The following is a 21,220-nucleotide window of genomic DNA, read 5'->3' as shown; positions in this document are numbered from 1 at the left end:
TGCATATGAGTGAATTTCACTGACGTTCATATCGATATCATAATTTCACTAGTGTTTATCTTTCCAGTAATGCATATGAGTTAATTTCACTCACGTTTCTATCAATATCATAATTTCACTAGTGTTTATAAGAATCTTTCCAATTATGCATATGAATGAATTTCACTCATGTTTATATCAATACCTTAAAGGTGCTATATGTAATATTATTACTGTACTAAATCATAAAATGACCATAATATGACATTAGAGACTTAGGAAACATGCTAAGTTGAAATACTGGCTTCTCCGATAACAATGCTACAGCCAGTATATTCTACTTTGAAGTTTCCATTCCGGGCCGGAATTTATGTTTATGTTTTGGCCTGTGTGATCCCACCCACTACCCATTACCCACTCACCAATAGTATTTAGACACTGCCGGGTTGCCAGATTTCAACAGGTTTGCAGGCAAACAACACTGCGTGCTGCAGCCATGGAAGCCAGCAAACAAACTGGATCAGAGATAACAGATTCCACCCGACCTAAAAAGCCTCGCCATCCGTCTAAAAACCACCATTACCAGAGGCGTAGTTAAACAAGGATAAATATTGGAGATGCCTTTGGAAGATGGAGTCAGCTTAAAGCCCAGAAATCCTTTAAAACGGATACTGAGTTGGCTAATTTGCGTGTCAACATTCTGGCAACCCGCATGAGCTTCGAGTCTGGAGAGGGCCGACAACTCTCCAATATTTTGAATTTGGACTGCAGTACCCATTTCAAACACTTGTTGTCAATCTTACATATAGCACCTTTAATTTCACTATTGTTTGTAAGAGGATTTTCAGCAATTATGGCCTACACGGCTCCTCGTACTTTTCAGTACTTATTTACTCGGGGAGCTGTTCATGGTACTGAAATCACGCTGTCTCCGAATGAAATGTTAGTGTTTACTATTTGAATAAATACCCATTAGCACAGATAATATATCAGTCAAACATCTCTCTCAACTTAGTCGTTGAAGGCGCGAGTGACCGTGAACCGGTTACCATGGCAACGCCAAACAACGCTTTAAACACAACAGGAGAGCTAACAACACTGCTGCTTGTCTACACTGATATTCGCCAGTAAGTTTTAATTTCTCTCTCTTTCTTTTTATATACTATTCCTATTCATAATAATAAAAAACACTGTCTATTTATATTATTAAGACAAATAATAAAATAAAATTAGTAGGTACTGTAGGCCTAGTTTTATATAAGTCTGCAGAACTAAAACTAGTTTAAAACATCCTCGGTATTGTTTGATTGGTGAGAGGGGGCTGATATATTTAAAGGAAGGGAAATGCTTGTTATGCATTCACAGAACATGTACAAGGTTGATCTACCAGTGGATGAGTCTGTTCTGAAGGCGGTAGAGCGGCGACGGGCCGCAGAGGCGGAGCGCAGGAGCCGCATATTTAACACCAGAGCTCGGGTGATCGGCCTGGACCTGCCCGCGCTCCACAAACAGGTGGAGGAGAAACGAGAACGCCTGCAGATGGAGAAACAACGAGATAAGGCTCATGGTAGGAGGCAAAACTCTTGTAGCTTGGAAAAGACCGCTGCGTTTGTCTCTATGTCCCGCAAAAATGATATATCCTATGCTATTCAGATCATTTACGCTTGTCCCTTGACGAAATGGCAATGCAACAGCAAAAAGAGGAGGAAGAGTTTCGAGGAGAGTTGGCTCGGGAATTGATCCAGTATAGAGCGATACATCAACGTGCAGAGGACAGTCTTGATGCAGACATCAATTATGGCCAACAGGGGGCGCAAGATGTCAACATTTCTCTGGCAGATTCTGCACTGGGACCTGCCAGTATGCAAGTGTTTCAGGTAAGCATACATTTTAGGCAAATGCAAGAATATCAGGGCAACAGATTACGACTAACAAATGCATCATTAGACAGACAAATTACATGGACATTCACTTTTTTTCCCTTGTCAAAGATTTTAGCTTACAATTGTATGCATGTGTAAGAAAAAGTGTATATTTTAGTTTCTGTAACTGGTTAGCATTTCTGTTTATATATATATGTATATATATGTATATGTGTGTGTATATATATATATATGTATATATATATATATATATATATATATACACACACACATATACATATATACACATATATACATATTCTGTAACTGGTTAGCATTTCTGTTTATATATATATATATATATATATATATATATATATATATATATATATATATATATATATATATATATATACACACACACACACACACACACACACACACAGGCTGCCAAAAGTTGGAATAATGTACATATTTTGCTCTTATGGAAAGAAATTGGTACTTTTATTCACCAAAGTGGCATTCAACTGATCACAGAGTATAGTCAGGACATTAATAACTACTTCAAAGAGTTCTCATCAAAAAAATCCTCCACGTGCAGCAATGACAGCTTTGCTGATCCTTGGCATTCTAGCTGTCAGTTTGTCCAGATACTCAGGTGACATTTCACCCCACACTTCCTGTAGCACTTTACAGTCTAGCTGATCCCACAAAAGCTCAATGGGGTTAAGATCCATAACACTCTTTTCCAATTATCTGTTGTCCAATATCTGTGTTTCTTTGCCCACTCTAACCTTTTCTTTTTGTTTTTCTGTTTCAAAAGTGGCTTTTTCTTTGCAATTCTTCCCATAAGGCCTGCACCCCTGAGTCTTCTCTTTACTGTTGTACATGGAACTGGTGTTGAGCGGGTAGAATTCAATGAAGCTGTCAGCTGAGGACATGTGAGGCATCTATTTCTCAAACTAGAGACTCTGATGTACTTATCCTCTTGTTTAGTTGTACATCTGATCTCCACATCTCTTGTTGGAGCCAGGAGTCCTTTGTCTTTGAAGACTGTAGTGTACACCTTTGTATGAAATCTGGCAATTTCAAGCATTTTATAGCCTTCATTCCTCAAAACAATGATTGACTGATGAGTTTCTTGAGAAAGCTGTTTCTTTTTTGCCATTTTTGACCTAATATTGACCTTAAGACATGCCAGTCTATTGCATACTGTGGCAACTCAACAACAAAGACAATGTTAAGCTTCATTTAACGAACCAAATAGATTTAAACTGTGTTTGATATAATGGCAAGTGATTTTCTAGTACCAAATTAGCAATTTAGCATGATTACTCAAAGTAAGGTGTTGGAGTGATGGCTGCTGGAAATGGGATCTGTCTAGATTTGATAAAAAATTCCTTTTTCAAATAGAGATGGTGCTGTTTTTTACATCAGTAATGTCCTGACTATACTTTGTGATCAGTTGAATGCCACTTTGGTGAATTAAAGTACCAGTTTCCTTCCGAAACAGCAAAATCTGTACATTATTCAAAACATTTGGCCACCAGTGTATATTTAAACTTTTTAACTCCTGCAGTGTAACAAATACTTTTTTATATATATATAAGTAATTGTTACACTGCAGGAGTTAAAAAGTTTAAATATACACTGGTGGCCAAATGTTTTGAATGTGTGTGTGTGTGTAAACTTTTAAACTTCTGCAGTACAACAAATACTTTTATTTTTTTAAAGTATAAGTATCCCACGTTGTCTTTCAATTAATAGTAAGTCGTAAAAACTGAAATTATAATATTATACAAGAATTAGGACAATTATATTTAAAATAAAGTATAGCTTGTCACACTGCAGAACACTGCTGTCACTGTTTGTAATTTCATGTCAGTAACCCAGATATGGATATATTCTAATCATATGTTTATGCATTCACAATCAGGGAGAGGGAATAAATGAGAATGAAAGAAAGAGAGCTCAAATGGAGATAACCGAGAGAAACCTGAGAACTCAAAAGTTGGAGAGAGAGAAACAAGAGAGGGAACAGAAAAATAGAGGTAAACACACATATCCCCCCCATATCCCACGCTGCTCTGTCTCAAGTTTGTGCGTTGTTACAGTATCCACCCTTTAGTTTTGGGTGTATTTTCACTGTGATACATAGCACAGAGTTGCGGAGAGGTAGTAGATGTTCTGAGCATGTCTGTCTAATGATAATGTGTGTACCTGCAGAACTTTTGACTGACAGGGAACTGGTGGAAAATGACCTAAGGGCAGTACAGTTAGACGCCCTGGAGGAAGAGTGCAAAAGATCTGCCCACACTGCACTCAGTTGCTTTCACCAAGCTCAGGTAAAGAATTAAAAAAAAAAAAGAGAGAGAGAGAGAGAATGTGTAATCTTGCCATTTATCAGGCATCATAAATCTTACTTATTGAGACTGAAGGTCAAGGTAATCTCTGTCCTCCACTTGCAGGTGGAGGAGAGGATGGAACAGGAGAGACAAGAGAAGCTGAAGCGAGAGGGAGAGAAGCTAGCAGAGGTACAGTACATGGTGACCTCTGACCTTCTGACAGAGCGACCCGAAGCTGCAGAGAGAAAGGCAGCATCCTCAGCAGGCGGTCCACGAGTCCTGACCGACCGCTGGAAGGGCATGACCCCACAGCAGCTCAATGATATCCACAAACATAGAGAGAGACAGTGCTTTGAAAAAGAGGTTCAGATCCTACACTGACATCTATTCAAAATTTGCCCTTTGAGCATACATTAGCACATATTATCTATGTGTGAGATGAAATCTTTGTGACTTTAACCAGAGATGGAGAGAGATGGAGAGGCTGAAAGAGCTGGCCTGGGATTGCCATCTGATGGAACAGGCCAGGTATCAGGAGGGAGAAGAGAAAAGAGAGAAGGAACTGGAGAGAGAAAGGAGAGCTCTGCTCGACAAATACAATCAACAGTTGGCTAGAGAGCAGCAAGCACAGTAAGTGACAGATTTAGATCTCATTTTCATTAATAATACATGACAGTACTCAAGCAGAATTCAGACTACTGTCAAAATACTGCTCTTTATTAAAAGTAGCTGTGCAGTATGTTTAAGATCACAACACTAAAACAGAGTTCCTTTATATGTAATATGTACATGCATTACATGTAAATGTAAAAATGTGTAATATTACATATAATATGTAATAATAGACATCTTTGTGTGTCTGTAAATTAAAATGTTGTCAGGCCTAGATGGAATCTGCAGACTTTTTTTTACATTTTCTGTGCAAATTTTAGGACTTAATTTTGTGGAATGGATTTAAGCTGCATGAAATGGTGCTGAGAGTACCTGATGCTTATAGGTATCTTAAAGCATCATCAAATGAACCAAAATATGTAATAACATTACATAGATCTTCTTTAGAATAACAGACGTTCAAATTCTTTGGAAATATTCTTTATGAAATATGAGATTTCTGTAGGCACAAATTCCACAGCTGTTTGCAAAGTCACATTCTTGGGTGTCTAGAAACACAGTATTTTGTGTTTTTTAGCCAACACTACCTGGACAAGCAGCTGTATACAAACCAGCCAACAGTTCAGTACTTCACCCAGTTCAGCAGGAGCTCACGCTAAAGTAACATCCCATTTTATCCTTTCATCTAACCATTTTCTTGATAAAGAAATATAGAGAACACAGTGTTTAAGACTGTATGTATTTCTTTGCAGCTTTTTGCTCACATGGTTCAGGCACTGCTCTCTGTAAGGGCAGAGTCAAAAAAGGGACAGTTCTGTATTTGGCAAACCTCCATATGCAATGTTCACATATCTACCCTGTATGTGCATTCTCCAGAAATGTTTTTGTAGTATTATGTACAGTATGAAACTGTGTATTTAAGCACTCATTTTCTCTTAAGCATTAGAAGGCACAGTTATCATCTGTGTGTGAACCAATACGGTCACACATGGAAAATCGGTATGTTAGTTCTGATTTTTTTTTTCTCTCAAATTTGGACACAATGTGCCGAATTCTAGACAAGCACCACAATGTGGCAAATGTTTATGCACTGAAAAATCGCTCGCGCTACGGCTTTGACGTCACATCTCTTTTGATCTCTGAAAAGCGAGATACTACATTTTCAAAGAAGTAAGCGATTGAATGCTTGTCTCTGTAGTCAGGATAAGTTTTAGGGTTTGGACTATTTTCATGTAATACTACTCAGATGTTTCCAAAAATTGGACGCACTGTGCCTTTCATGTCACACCCCTTCAAAGAAGTGACAGATCACTGTTTTTGTCTCAGTACTCAGTGTTTTTGGGGTTAGGGTTTGGATTAAGGATATATTAATGTAATTACTACTCAGATATTTCAGAATATTGGGAGCACTGTGCCTTGCACATCACATCCATTCAAAGTGAAAAGCTGCATCCCAAATCACATACTTTTGCAATATTCTATGCTGTTTTGTAGTGCATGTAGTGCGAGTGGTGTTTTCACACTGAAAAATGCAACAAGAATTAAGTGTACTACAAGTACTGATATAGTTCTTCAAATGAAATAATAAAGTGTGGAATGTTGGACACTTCATGCACTCAGTGGTCATGACTGTCTGACAAAACAACTGTTTTTGTTTAATGGTAAATATGATAACTACTGAAACTTCTGTGAAGACAGCGCCTTGGAAATGTGAGTTGAATGCTTCACCATCACCCTGTCTATATGTATGTCATTTGAGATACAGTATGTGTTTGTATTAGCTAATGTGCTAAAGCTAACAGCAACACTTCACGTGCATTGGAAACATCACTTTCGTCAGCTGAAAAATGGCGAATGCTACCGTGTAGTAAAACATTTTAGTCTCCCATTTGAGACAACACTACACTTTGAAAATTCATACACTAGATGGCTGAGTGCATAGCGTGTCATTTGAGACACAGCTAAAGAACATGTGAAAGTGCACATACGCACAGTTGCAGTCCGGATATTCGGAAAACAGAGACCGATTTTAGCAGATATTTGACCTATCACCAATTTTCCCATGAGATCAGTCTGTTTGAACAGACAACAGCACAGATAACATCTCTGTGTGTGAAGATATGAAGACACATAACATCTCGGTGTGTTAACTGTGAAAAGAAGAATTGAAGATGATAAATAAAATTTAATAAATACACATTTTTGGGTCCCAAACTTTGTATCCTGTTATCTTCTCTTTTCCTAAACCTCGACAACCAAGAAAATTCAAGAATCTCATAGAAATAAAGTTGGTCTAGATTTCAAAGCACTAATGTTTTTCATTCATAAATTGGACTTTTAGAAGAAATCTTGTTGCTGTTACTTCTACAATACATAGAGTAAATTTCTGAGAAAAGTACATTTCTTAGCAAATGCTTTCATAAAATGTCATATGGTGATGAATTTTCACACAAAATGACAACTGTTGGTTGCAGATGAAGATGATTCCATTGATTTTATTCAATAAGTATGTACTGACACTGGCTATTTGGTGATGCAGATACAATAGCATAATCCAGTTATTATCTAGTTAATGTAGCCCACCCTCACAGACCCCTTCAGTCCATTCACTGCTGTAGTACACACAAACACTGCAGGGGGGTATGGCCAGCCAATGACAGTCCAACAGCCTCACTCAATCCTAAACATCTGGTCCTTCATTTATTGTCACATCATATCCAGTAACAAACAGAACATACAAGAGGAAAAGACTATTAGGTCAAGCTTATATTTGCATTAAGCCTACAGTAGATAAAGCCAGTTTAAGATGTGTTTTAGTGGACTATGAGCTCCAATGCATACATTTGACAAATAACAGAAATGGCAATAATTGTTCACTAATCAAGCCTTAAAGTCAACATGAAATGCCATTTGCAACCCATTTTATTTCCATTATGTGTCATTTCCAAGTGAAAGGGATATTCAGAAGGGGAAAAAAAAATGTAGAGCGGGACTTGATTTCATCCATCAGATATGATTGGATAGTGAAAAAACGGTTAACGGGAGGGGTTGAAAAATAAAAAGCTTTGGTGATATCAGCCAAAAAGGAAAGTTGTTTCAAAGTCAGAGCAATTTATTACATTTTGATTAAAGATTGTGTAGACTTTTTTCTTTCAAATAACATGCACCAATGAATTGTTCACAATGAGATCAAGAATGTGTATTGAGAAAGTAAATAGGGTCTATATATATTTAATATTGACTTTAAGCGGCACCCTCAATTCTCTTGCAGTAGTAGAGGGCAGTATAGTGGATATCTGAAAGTCAGTTCATCTCCATTCTCAATACACAGTCAAGACACTGACAAAATACACAAGACTAGCAGCAGTTCAGATGAATATTGAGTTGAATATAATTTGCATCACTATCCCCCCTCCTGTAAGAAAATAGATCTCTAAGGGACTTTTGTCCTGAGTGTTTCTATACAGCTTTTGTGGAGGAAGCTAACACAGATCGGAAAAAAAAAAAAACAGAGCAGTCTGGCCTCCACAGCTGTCCCAAAGGACTGGGAATAACTCTGCAAAAACAGTGGTCTCTGAGATCTGATTCAACGCATATTGCTCCCTGGGAGTGTATGTGTGTGCAGTGTGCAAATACAATGACTGCATCCTTCCTTTTGCCCCGCCACTGCAGTGATATACTTGAATCAGACACACACAATACTGCCATTGTTCAGAACTAAGGAAACTATGAGCATGATCTTATTTTGTCAGTTACTTCAATTAGATGAAAGTTATGGTGATTTGTCTTTTTTTTTTTTTTTTATCCAATCTGTTTTTACAATTGTATTTTTTATCAGAACCTGCAACATTTAGTTATCAAAGGACTTTTTTCTTTGTTTTTGAAAACTATGCACTACACTACTTATCTACCACACTCATGTCACAACTAACAAGTTACTCTAAAGTTTAAAAAAGTTACAAAAATGAAACAAACGAACAGTTACAAAACCTAAAACATAAGATTCAAACATCATAAACAATCTTTTGGGTTATATTTACATTCATCTGAAAATTAAGGGGTTAGTTACCCAAAAAATAGACATTCTGTCATAACTTATTCACCCTCATGTTGTTCCAAACCTGTATGAATTTCTTTCTTTCATGAAACACAAGTTAAATTTTGAAGAATGTTGACTCTGCTCTTTTTTCCATACAATAAAAGTCTTACAGGTTAGGAATGAGTATGTGAATGAAATGATTTTCATTTTTGGGTCAACTACCCCCTTAGGAGATTTTTTTTCCCCTGTGCCCCTCTCTTGAAAAAAAACAGATTTGCCATAGATTCTTTCAGTGCTATATTCTGCTATATTTGTTTATCAAACAAGAAATCAGAATAACCAAAAGGCAAAAAGGAACAAATGCTATTTGGTATACTGGTATGGAATCATATTTCCCATCCAAACAAAGCATACATTCTCTGTGTAGTAAGACACAAGCCAGAACATACATGATTGCATTTTATGTAACCAAACTAAATTATATACGTCTCTGAGTGTGTAATGTTCTCTCTTACAACCCTATCTAACTCATGACTACCTCACAACTTACTACGCACCTTACGCGTGTATTCTTATGGCTTTACACTAACAGGACTGCAAGAGAGTGACTGTCAATACAGACTACTACACTTCAAAAAAATGAAATAAAAAAAAAAGACAAATATGTCATTGTGGGAAATGCTTAAAAAGGCATATTTCACACGAAAATGAAAATTCTGTCATCATTTAGTCACCCTCATGTCGTTTCAAAGCAGCGTGACTCTCTGTCTTCCGTGGTACACAAAAGATGCTAGACAGAATGTTTGCCTCAGTCACTATTCACTTTCATTGCATCTTTTATCCATACAAAGTAAGTGAATGGTGGCTGAGGCTGTCAGTCCCCAACATTCTGCCTAACATTTTCCTGTATGGAAGAAAGAAAAATTCAAAGAGGTTTGGAACAACATAAGGTGAGTAAATGATTTTCATTTTCAGGTGAATTATCCCTGGTGGTGGTAACATTTCTGGTTGAGTATGTTTTTGTAGGCAGGCACTGGAACCAATGGAGAGATGAGAGAAGATATAATACTGTATTTGGCTAAATTGATAGATGCTTTTATGTACAGCTTGCTATAAACGATCTTATGTCGTAGAATCATTGCATCTCATATATTTACAGTATGGAAGTCTGTTATTTTAACTGAGGGCATGTGGATACGTATCTTTTAATGAATCACAAATATATTACAATCAATTATGTATAGATGACAAAGCACGACATGAAAGTTTCTTGAGTAAAAAAATAAATAAAAAATAAATTTTAAAAAATGCCACAGACAAGTCTTCAAACAATAATGATGCCTTCTTTAAAAACCAAAATGGTAGAAAAGCACAAAACACAATTAGTTGATTAAATTTTGCAATCAATATCCAGCTTGAGCTGTCGATATGCTTGCACAGCGCACATACTCATGATTTTAAGGCCCTCAGTCTCTCACTCTACCTGTTCTACTTCCACAACACTTGTTACAGGATTACAGATGAATCCAACTCCATATTTGATTCGGCATCCGCCATAAGAGCTCAGCATCTGCTTTATTTGTATCTGGATTATCAAAGAAGTCTTTTCTGGAAGTTACATGGGATATTCTTGTCTTGTGTGTGTATAACTGAAAACGACAATATCGTAAATCACAAAATGAGAGATAATATCTGTAAACAATGAGCATGGCAGTCCTTGTATGTTTTATGTCGAATATTTCCTTCTGGCTGTGTTAAAAGTGTTGTGTTGGTCCAATTATGTCTGAAGTAAGTCCTGGCAATGCTTCTGCTATTTTTTCTTGGCATCTGTTTGGTTTGTAGGTCTCAATATTGTGGACTGTTGATAATTTGGTCAGTCATGAAGGGTTGCAACAAGTGGGCACGTGTGTGAATCCACATTTGGTCTCAGGCATGCTCAGCTCTAATCAAGGAGGGCAGCAGTGTTGGGCAGGCCTTGGTGGGAGATGGTTGTGGCAGGATTTAGAGGGGAGCTTTCCTGAGTCTCAGGAGCATCTCGAACTCCGCTGCTCTGACTGGCCAGTGAGTCGTCCATGATCACCTCAGTCTGCACGCTGTTGCTGTTGGGGTAGTCGTCTAGTGCATCATCGGTACACAGCTTACTGTCTTCACACAGAGACGGCTGACTCGCCGTCCGCTTTTCCTCATTGTCACTTCTCATCAACATCGAGTGAGAAAGGGAGTGAAAAACGGATACATTTACAAACAGAAACCAAGTGCAGAGGCAAAAAGTAGGGGAGAGCAGAGGCAATTGGAACAGATTGGAACAATTGGCCAATTCGGGATGGTCTTTAAAGACACTTAATCATTACTTTTAAACATTGCCTTTTAAACGTTTCCTCAGTTACTTCCTCAGTTTCCTTAGTTAGTTAATTAATGTAAAGCTGCTATGAAACCAGTATTGTGAAAAGTGCTATACAAATAAAATTGACTTGACTATTACTTTAACATATGCTCTTAACTGAGATACAGTTGGTTAGGTGTTAGGGGCCATTCATACAGAAAGCGTTCTCTCAGACAGAATGCGTTCTTGTTTTAAATAAAGCTAGATGCAGTGCAATGAATGGAACAGAATGCTCAAGATACACTTTTTTCAAAAGTTGAAGCTTTTTTAACTTGACGTGGCATCTTAAAGGTGCACTCAATAATTTTTTTCCCCATTAAAAAAGATTTACTCCTAAAGAAATTAATTGTAATTTTGAAACATATGCATAAAATCATGACAACGCACATGAGATGAGGACTCTAGTCATTTCAGTAGCCTTATAAAAGCCGTTTTATTCTACATGGGGGTGGAGCACCCTCATGGGGGCTGCCATTTTAGAATCACATGACCAGCTGAATGCTACTCGCTTAATCTCAGTAACCATATTGTTATTGGATACTTTCACTCTTGGATTAAATTAATCATGGCTGATTGTTAATAGTGAATTTTTACAATGCATCTGTAACTGAAAATTATTGATTTTGAATGATGCTGCATCCAAACCACTAGGTGTCACTGCAAGTCCAAGATGACACGAACAAAAAGTTACTGAGTGCACCTTTTTTTTTTTTTCACCCAATTTGGAATGCCCAATTCCCAGTGCGCTTTTAAGTCCTCATGGTGGCGTAGTGACTCGCCTCAATCTGGGTGGCAGAGGATGAATCCCAGTTGCCTCCGCGTCTGAGGCCATCAACCCGCGCATCTTATCACGTGGCTTGTTGAGCGCGTTGCCACTTAGACATAGCGCGTGTGGAGGCTTCACGGCATCCACCGCGGCATCCGCGCTCAACTCACCAAGCGCCCCACCGAGAACGAACCACATTATAGCGACCACAGGGATGTTACCCCATGTGACTCTACCCACCCTAGCAACCGGGCCAATTTGGTTACTTAGGAGACCTGGCTGGAGTCAGACTGAGTGCAGCTTTAAGAACACAAATGCTGAAAAAACAGTGAGATGCTGCGCAACAGTCAAAGGTGTCTGTCTAGTGCCTTATGTCCTCCACTTTTCAAATTGTTCCTATGCCCCTGTATTCTGTGCATAAAAGGAAAAGTACTAAGAAAGCCATGCATGCAATAGAACATAAAGACACTGCAAAGCATACCTCTCCAGCGATCTGCAAAGCATTGGGAAGAGCATTTAGGAAAGAGAGGAAGAACATAAGAAACAGGGAAATGAAACCGTAGTAATTAGTGCCTATGCATAACACATTTTAGAAACGCACCTGTACTCTCCAAAAGCCTCGTTATTCATTGGCCGCGCTTCAGAATCTATCTGGCCTTCTTCTTTGTCTTTAACTGCAACAGAGGAATAAAATTCAGGGATGTGATGTGGTACTAAAAACATCAATACCTGCTGTTTTTGTGCATTTGATAGTTTGTTTCTTACTGTGAGTTAACTAATCGCTAAGTAAATGCACTGAGGGAGGTTAAGTACTGTACATTGAAAGATTAAACTACTGTACACTATGTGGGCAAAAGTGTGTGGAAACACAAGAGTCTTGTGTGGGTCGAAACGTTAACCACATGGTTACTTATAAGTATATTTTTTGGAACAAAACTTAAGTGTGAGCCTTTTTTCTTATTTTTGAGGTTATTGTTTTGAACTCAGCACCTTAAAAACATTGCTTTGGTGTGCGTGTGCTTTTACAGACAATTCGAAGGGGGTGTCCATATATTTTCGGCCATGTAGTGTATGCATGTTTATTCTGCTGTGAGTTTATTTTACCAGAGTATTTGCCACCTTTGCTCCGTTTTACAAAACAGAGAATGAGCAGTAACAGCAGCAACAGCACTAGCGCGCTGATAAGTCCAATGAACCAGCCCTCTGTGACAAAAGCACCCTGCACCTCCATGACTCCTAATGAGGGAAAATAAATCCTGTATGAATTACCTGATAATAAAATACTCCGTTTGATATCAATGTTACAATAAAACATCCTCTCGTGTCCATTTTCTAGTCCATCCTGATATACAAGCCTAAAGACCCCATGAAATTGCTTGACATTGTGCAACGTGCAGTGCAACATGATTCATCAATATTTTTGGTCTGTTTTTCCGGAAGAGAAATACAGTATACAGTACATGCTAAAAAGGAATTGCAAACACACAGGGAGTAAAAGCCACAAAATTATAATTTCGTGGGGCCTTCAAAAAGAATCTTCAAGTGGTCTGCATGGAAATAGAACATCAGCACAATTTATTACAAAGAGCATTTAGGGAGGCTAGTTTGGGATTACTTGCTCCCGCTGTCTCAATCTCAGTTTCCCAGAAAGTTTTGTTGCTGAAGTCAAAGTGCAGGCGGTACTGGGATCCGGGCTGGAGCCCCTGCAGTATGTAGAAGGACTGAGAGGTGTTCACTCTTTCAGAACGCTTCCATTTACCCCTGCCTTGATAGAACACAACACAAATAAGACAGTTGAATGAAAACAGGTTTTATTCTCTTTATGTTCCTAAAAATCTCCATCAGGCCCAGTACCTTATTTAAGTCCCTTAATGTAAAATTAATAAGAGAGATTCATGTTAAATAAGCAGGTCTAAGAGGGCAAATTTTAGCTACTATACCTTCTTCTTCCGGCTGCTCCCATTAGGGGTCGCCACAGCGGACCATCCGTGATCCGCATATTTGACTTGGCACAGGTTTTACACCGGATGCTATTCCTGACACAACCCCTGGGGGACTCTCACTCATACCTATGGGGCAATTTAGAGTCTCCAATTCACTTAACCTGCATGTTTTTTGGACTTGTGGGGGAAACCGGAGCACCTGGAGGAAACCCACGTGAACACGAGAAGAACATGCAAACTCCACACAGAAAGGCCCAGTTGAGCAGGGACTCGAACCAGGGACCTTCTTGTTGTGAGGCAACAGTGGTAACCACTGAGCCGCAGTGCTGATTTGAGAATTTGAATATACATGGTGACTCAGATATATATTAAAGGTGGAGTGTATAATTTCTGTGGCACTTAAGGCACTAAATGGAATTGCAAAAGTAATGATTATTTCTGAATAGGTTATGTCAAACACCCTCCCCATCTGCCATAATTTGTTCAAACAGTAGTCCAACCCCCAACTCAAGCCACTGGTTGAGCCAGAAGTTGTCATTTTTAACTGCACAGTGCTCTTACAAAGAGAGCATTGTTTTGAAAGCACACAATGTTCACAAGTTCACATTGGATGCCAACCCATGAATGGCTTACTTACAGTTGTCTCTGCACATTGAACTGGGATAGGAGGAAGTGTGTAAGAAAAAAATGCACACTTCACCTTTAAGAATGGACCAACAACATAGAGGCTACAAGAAGGGCTAAAGTAAATTCACATTGGGATAAGAGCAGGGAATTCTAACAAGCTGAATGGGCTCACCAGAAAGGCAGGTTCTTCCACTCAATTAGGTGTACACCCTCATGGGGTTTGTGGCTAAGAGAAAAATGATGTCCAAATTATTGACAACATATCCCACTCCTTCCATGCCATGCTTTTGGAGCACGTTCGGCAGCAGGATGATCTGACCTTGAGGCAGCAGAAAGTGCTACTAAAGGTAATTTGTGCCTACTGCAATAACACTATATCTCATCCTCTATGTGCATGGGCAGAGGTGTTATTCACGTTTAGTGAAAAGGGCATGCATGTTCTATCTGGTTTTTAAACCATAACCATTTTTTCTCTCTACTTACCTACTGTTAATACATACCTACCTACCAACCAACTAACTATCTAACTAACGGTAACCAACCAAACAACTAATTAAGCAACTAACTAGAAATATTGACCTATAATTCTATCAGATATTTACACTTTTCCACTTAATCGGTTATTGGTTCTTTAATATCGGGTTTACCGATAAAGTTGGACACAAAAGAATTTTAAATATTAAGTGAGGGGCTATATTCTGCAACTAAAACTAGTTCAGTTAGTACATTAACTACAATTGTTTTGTAGACTGTGTGCAGTTTTCTTTGTAAAGCAGTTCACCAGAGGTTGGTGATAAATGATTAAGTTGTTAATGTGTCTAAAAGCAGAAATAAAGCGAGATAAAAATTGTTTTTGCTAATCAGTCATCGGGCACTTACAATAATCAGTATCCTATCAGTCACTAAAAACCAATATCGTTGATCTCTAAAAATAATCAACTAACTAGTTAGTTAGTACACCTTAGCAACTGCATAGCCAACCAACAAGCCAACCAATCAATTAACCAACCAAACAGTTAATTAATACACCCTAGCAACTAACTAACTAACCAACAAACTAACTAACTAACTAGTTAGTTGGTACACTCTAGCATCTGCATAGCTAACCAACCAACTAGTTAACCAAATAACTCATTAGTTAGTACACCCTAGCAACTGCATTGTTAACTAACCAACCAACCAATCAACCAACAAACCAACCAACCATCCAATGAATGAACCAACCAACCAATCAACCAACCATTTAGTTTGTACACCCTAGCAACTGCATAGCTAAGTAACCAACCAACTAATTAACCAACCAACCAACTAACTAGTTAGTTAATACACCCTAGCAACTAACTAACTAACTAACTTCAAGAATAGTGTCAGTTCCTGTTTCGTTTGGAATGCAATTTATTGGACAAGTTTGTGTTCAGTCATTTCAATCACATTCTGTCTATACACTACTTACCATCTTTTCTCAGGTAATGAATAAGGAAACCCACGCTTCTTTGTCTCTCTTTGGACACCCATGTCAGATTGACTGATGTCTCTCCAATCGATAGGCTAATGTTGGAGGGAGGACCTATACACACAGAGAGACATACAGAGACAGAAAACAAGTCAGACTTAGGGGCCCTTAAATCTGCACCTTTGTTTCATTATAAGACACATCAACTTCATGTAAACATGGGACAAAATCTGTCTAATTTAACTGGACTAATCAGTATCGATTGCTTTATCATGACTTGGGTTTGAAAACATATAAGATATAATATTAATAATATATTTAAAACCAGTACACATCTAAATACAGCTCTATTATGCCCAGATAAATAATGCAGTGATCAAGTATTAGACCTCCATCCAGTGTAGTGGCTCCCTCTCTAATGACAGGCAGGCCTTCTCCAGCAGCAGTGCGCCCCCGCAGGTAGAAGCGGTAACGACTGTGAGGGTCAAGCTTTTTTAAGGTGAAGTGAGATGCACTGTGGCCATTAATCATTTCTACCTGCATAGGACCATCTTCATTGTCAACTGCAGAGAAATAGAAAAAAGACAACCAAAAAATATGAAAAATATTTTTAGTTGTTTTTCCTTATAATGTCTACAAATGATTTGAGATATCTTTCATGTAGCACAAACAGTACAAGAAGAGTTACAAGCCGAAGTTTATTATTTGGGGTTGGGGGTTAGTTTAAATCCCAAACCCCAAGTATGAGCAATATTAATAGTGATACTTGCCTCCTGATAAGAATGAATCAGTGGATCTGTTGACATACCTTGTTGATACTGTAATGAGTATCCAATCAGGACTCCATTTGGCTGGGTGGGTGGAGTCCAGTGCAGTGTAATTTCGGTTTCTGAGGGGCTATCCAGAATCAGAGATGATGGAGGACCAGGTACTGAAACAATGGAAGACACTCTTACTAACGCTCTTTTTAATTTACCTGCCCTTTTCTATGTCTGTTTTATTTTTTACCTCCCTCCGGTGTGTGGAAAGTGAGGGGTTCAGACTGGGGTCCATCTCCTTTATTGTTGAAGACACTGACAGCAAGTGCATAATGGGAGTAGGGCTGCAGATCTCCTAGAACTTTCCTCTCCTCCGAACTGCCCGTGGTCACAACCGAGACATTGGTTGGCTTCCCCTCCCTGACACGCTCCCGTCTGAGGTGTCTGCTTTCAGGGCCATAGTGCATCAGATAAATCTGTAGGCGATTGAAGAAATATTCAAATTCTCTGAAATTTTCAAAAATATCTTCCATAAACAATAGAACTTTGTTCAGTTTCATAATCAAACTTTATCTGAGGAAGGAGATTTGAGTGGCAAATACCACTGCCCAAAGGGGGATGTGTTGATATGCCATTTATTTCCATTTCTGTTAATTCATTTGGCAGACGCTTTTATCCAAAGCGACTTTGGGCCGTTCAAACAGTGCATTTTTGCATCCGTCTGTAAATGTGCTAGACCGTTTTACTCTTACGCACCACCTCGCTGTTCTTTCAGCTTCTCGCACATTTTTTTTAGATGCCATGTCAGGTTAAAAAGAACGTCAACTTGTATATTTGTTACACTGCGTCTAGCTTTTTTTAGCGCAAGAACAAGTTTGGTCTGCATGGACCCTAACAGTGCATTCAAGGTTAGAGGTGTACATGAGGCACAGCCTGTTACCTTGTAACCCTGCAGACGACCCCTCACTGTCTCTCTGTTCACAGTCGCCCACGTCACTTTAATGGCAGTGCTGTTGATCAGGGCTACTCCAACATCCAGTGGAGCTTCAAGAGGGTCTGTCAAAGAGAAAGACCACTAGTACTGTTTGTCTCACGATTTACATAAAACTAGAATCAGTGACCATGTTTATAGTACATCTTTTTGATTAAAGATAACATTCTGGTTAAGAGACTGTATAACTCACAGTCCTCTCCAGAGTATCCAATGGTGGACTTGGGATCTGGACCATCTCCAATCTCATTGACAGCTTGAACTTTTAAGTCAAAGGCCGTGAAGTTGCCCACATCTGTGACGATGAAGGGTGGAGAGGTTGTGTAGTTGGTGTGCCAGGAAGGACCACTGCCCAAAACCTTTCTCCACATTACTTTATAGCGAAAATCAGGGCCATTGAAACTACGCCTGTCCATCTCCTGCAAGAACACAGATTCAGTCTTGAGCTAAAATGCATTTTTCATTGAGCTTTGCACCATAACATTACAAAAGTGGACAATGGAGCTGCCTATGCACTTGTGGGACTTGCTTACTATATGTGTGTGGTCTAGTCTGGCCAATATATTACAAATATATTAAACGCTAAATAGTGCACTGTACCTTCCATGTGATGACAAGGGTGTCTGGGTCGATGGAATCACTGCGCACTCCTTCAGGGTTGCTGTCTGGAGCTGCAGAGGACAAATCATTGTTTAGTGGGGAAACATTCTAGCAGGCAATATAATCCTGTCACTTCACATCAGCCATACACTCAGGCTAAACACAAACACATAACCAAAACTGTCATACAAGAATTCCAGGGACAAAACAAATGCATCACAATGTGACTACACACCTGCTTGTCAGTTTAAGGCAATGTAAACATACACACAGACATTCACAATAGCCATAGGGTGGGATTTGCAAACTTCAGTATTACTTACGAGCTGCTGGTGTGGAATAGGTCTCCGTGTGCATGCTTGGGTCACTCTTGCCGATGTCATTGATGCCGATGACCCGGAAACGGTAAAAAATGAAGGGCTTCAGAGGAAGGGTAGCTCTGCGATTTCTGCCCGACACACGGGTTAGTTCTTCCCATTCCTTTCTTTCAGATCCTGTCTCTTCAAACTCAATCAAATACTCTAGATACATAAATGCATACATACAGAAGTTTACCACATGCTGTTTTGCTGCTCGTTTGACATTTAAAGAAGCAAACATCAATAAGCAACTGCATTTTATATCATGAACATGTTATTAAATATTGACAAATCCAGACTCTGTAAACATACTGTACAAATAAATTTCCATATACAGTATATGATACATAAGCAGGTCAAAATGATATACCTAGCACAGGGCTGTTGTGATCATCTCCAGGTGTCCAGCTGAGAGTCACACTGCGTTCTTTAGGTTCGGTCATCAGGACTTGGGTTGGAGGATCTGGTCGGTCTGGTGAATGAAAGTAAAAAAAAAAAAAAAGAAAAAGAGGTCAGAGTGGTAAGATGCCAGGTAAAAGAAAGTATCTATGTTTTTAAATGTCATTCCTTAAATCTACCCACGGCACAACAGATCTTAATCGTTTACCCCTTCTATAGGTCACAATTAACATAAGACATGTAGCACACCACAACCTGCTTAATGTTTGGAAATGGCCAGCTTCACAAATTCTCAAACAAACCAAAATTCTGGCTGCTTTTATTTCAAGAACTGCTTTAGCCTTAAATTTAGTCCTATATTCTAATTTCACAGTGTTGTTGCTAGTTCATAGGTCTCAAGTTATTATTACAAAAGCAAAAATAAACCATGCTAACAATACTTAAAGAATAACTTGCTTAACTGCACAAAACTTACATTTGTATGTCAAAACTGCCCAAAGTTTTTCCCAATAAGTTTTCCCCCCACTAATTTTAATGTCTACTGTTCTGAAAAGCGTAAATCTTAAGAAATCTTCCAAATTGCATTTTGGCTTGTTCTATTGCCAGATCTTTTCACAAAATGTATCATTTATTTTCATATTTTCTAGCAGCCATTTTTGCAGTGCATACAAATCCTGACTGGCAGATGGTTTTAAGATGGCCATGTCATAGGTAACTGACATTTGTTTCACAGACTATAAAATATCCTACCAACTATAGTGATGGATCCACTTGCTTCAGCCATATCCAGCGTTGTGATGACCTCACAGGTATAAATCCCTTCATCCTCTTCCTCGACATCAGGTATTATGAGGGTGGATTCATCTAGCATGTATCTAAGACATTTATGGGTAATACTTACTTTTCATGATCTCTCATGAGCTCACTTATACGTAGCAGCCATGTTATGAGTAAAAGAAAGTTGTAAAAGCGTACTTGTCTGAATCAGAGGACTCTGAGAGCTTTTGTCTATTCTTCCTCCACTGGACTTGAGGGGCATCCTGTCTGGAGTCCACCTGGTACTCACAGGTGAGGGTGGCTGGTTTGCCCCGCTGGATTCGCAGAGCCAATGGAGGTTTCACAATGACTGTCTTGTCTGAGAGACAATGGAATTGTTGTGTGTTTGTAAAAACCCTATAGTTTAAATTTTTTGAGTTACAGTATTCTTATAACTCAATTGCAATAGAACTGCCATTAAAAGCAGTATTGTTCTATTGGAAGGTTTATAATGATTCGAAATCACTATGTTGCTGGTAGCTGTATGAATCAGTTAGAGGATATCAGAGTAGCTACAGTAAAAACATTAACCAAAGAATTGTTAGAATGGACAGAAATTATTCTAACCGCCTGAAATGAAATTATGAATCAATTATGCGTATTAATGCATATGAAACTTACTGAGTACATCAAGCTCAGCTGTGATGGAGATTTTGCTATTGTTGACAGTGCAAGTATACTGGCCACTGTCATTAAGAGAGGCATTACTGATTTGTAGAGAACCATCAGATAGATGACTCATCCTAGGGTTGGCTACAAGAGCACCCCAGGACTCCCTGTGAAAACACATCAAAATACAAAACGAAATAAAAACTAGTCAAATTTTAAGAACTATAATAATCCTGAAACACAATATTCATGTAAGCCTGTTCATATGAGTGCAACATGCAATTGTTTAAGAATACCAATATTTAGAATGACACTATCAATGACTATGGTGAGTAAATTTGCCCATGTGTCATTATGCACTCCCCAGAAAGCTCCCTCCCCCCACTAAAACTCAGGACAGCTGGCTGGATCAGTTCTGGCATGTGAGGAAGGAACACCCCACAGGATCGAGTCTGTCTCACCATGTGACATTAGGCAGAGGAGAGCCAAAGGTCTCACAAGCCAACTCGATCGTCTGTCCTTCTGCCACTGAATACATGAGGCCGTCCTCTGTCAGAATCTTAGGAGGTAGTTCTAGAGAAACAAGAAATCTACTATTATTTAGTTTCCAGCATTCACAGAAAAAAAAAAAAAAAAAAAAAAAAAAAGGTATAGTAGATTTGCTAATTTTCCTAAGAAA

General features: G+C 38.7%; 2 protein-coding genes across 2 annotated transcripts in view; one reads left to right on the top strand and one right to left on the bottom strand.

Annotated features, from left to right (window-relative positions):
- Nucleotides 1-1,057: 1,057 nt before the first annotated feature.
- Nucleotides 1,058-6,413, top strand: ribc1 (RIB43A domain with coiled-coils 1). The gene is made up of 9 exons (XM_051660352.1): nucleotides 1,058-1,106; nucleotides 1,345-1,546; nucleotides 1,633-1,856; nucleotides 3,778-3,892; nucleotides 4,068-4,186; nucleotides 4,310-4,549; nucleotides 4,650-4,816; nucleotides 5,376-5,458; nucleotides 5,551-6,413. The coding sequence occupies exons 2-8, from the start codon at nucleotides 1,348-1,350 to the stop codon at nucleotides 5,455-5,457; spliced, it is 1,146 nt and encodes a 381-aa protein (XP_051516312.1). The 5' UTR covers nucleotides 1,058-1,106; nucleotides 1,345-1,347; the 3' UTR covers nucleotide 5,458; nucleotides 5,551-6,413.
- An 860-nt stretch (nucleotides 6,414-7,273) lies between these two features.
- Nucleotides 7,274-21,220, bottom strand: part of l1cama (L1 cell adhesion molecule, paralog a) — a 95,399-nt gene continuing 81,452 nt past the window's right edge. The window contains exons 13-30 of the mRNA XM_051660327.1: nucleotides 21,003-21,114; nucleotides 20,554-20,708; nucleotides 20,092-20,251; nucleotides 19,867-19,991; nucleotides 19,088-19,189; nucleotides 18,682-18,879; nucleotides 18,359-18,429; nucleotides 17,952-18,177; nucleotides 17,708-17,823; nucleotides 17,018-17,243; nucleotides 16,818-16,940; nucleotides 16,399-16,572; nucleotides 16,010-16,123; nucleotides 13,602-13,751; nucleotides 13,091-13,222; nucleotides 12,588-12,660; nucleotides 12,468-12,479; nucleotides 7,274-11,029 (exon numbers count right to left, since the gene is read on the bottom strand). Coding sequence (XP_051516287.1) covers nucleotides 10,780-11,029; nucleotides 12,468-12,479; nucleotides 12,588-12,660; nucleotides 13,091-13,222; nucleotides 13,602-13,751; nucleotides 16,010-16,123; nucleotides 16,399-16,572; nucleotides 16,818-16,940; nucleotides 17,018-17,243; nucleotides 17,708-17,823; nucleotides 17,952-18,177; nucleotides 18,359-18,429; nucleotides 18,682-18,879; nucleotides 19,088-19,189; nucleotides 19,867-19,991; nucleotides 20,092-20,251; nucleotides 20,554-20,708; nucleotides 21,003-21,114 — 2,519 coding nt within the window. The 3' untranslated portion in view covers nucleotides 7,274-10,779. The remainder of the gene's footprint in view (nucleotides 11,030-12,467; nucleotides 12,480-12,587; nucleotides 12,661-13,090; nucleotides 13,223-13,601; nucleotides 13,752-16,009; nucleotides 16,124-16,398; nucleotides 16,573-16,817; nucleotides 16,941-17,017; nucleotides 17,244-17,707; nucleotides 17,824-17,951; nucleotides 18,178-18,358; nucleotides 18,430-18,681; nucleotides 18,880-19,087; nucleotides 19,190-19,866; nucleotides 19,992-20,091; nucleotides 20,252-20,553; nucleotides 20,709-21,002; nucleotides 21,115-21,220) is intronic.

The sequence above is a fragment of the Myxocyprinus asiaticus genome, chromosome 28 (genome assembly GCF_019703515.2).
Source record: "Myxocyprinus asiaticus isolate MX2 ecotype Aquarium Trade chromosome 28, UBuf_Myxa_2, whole genome shotgun sequence".
Taxonomy (NCBI): domain Eukaryota; kingdom Metazoa; phylum Chordata; class Actinopteri; order Cypriniformes; family Catostomidae; genus Myxocyprinus; species Myxocyprinus asiaticus.
This window is presented reverse-complemented; position numbering and strand designations above follow the sequence as displayed.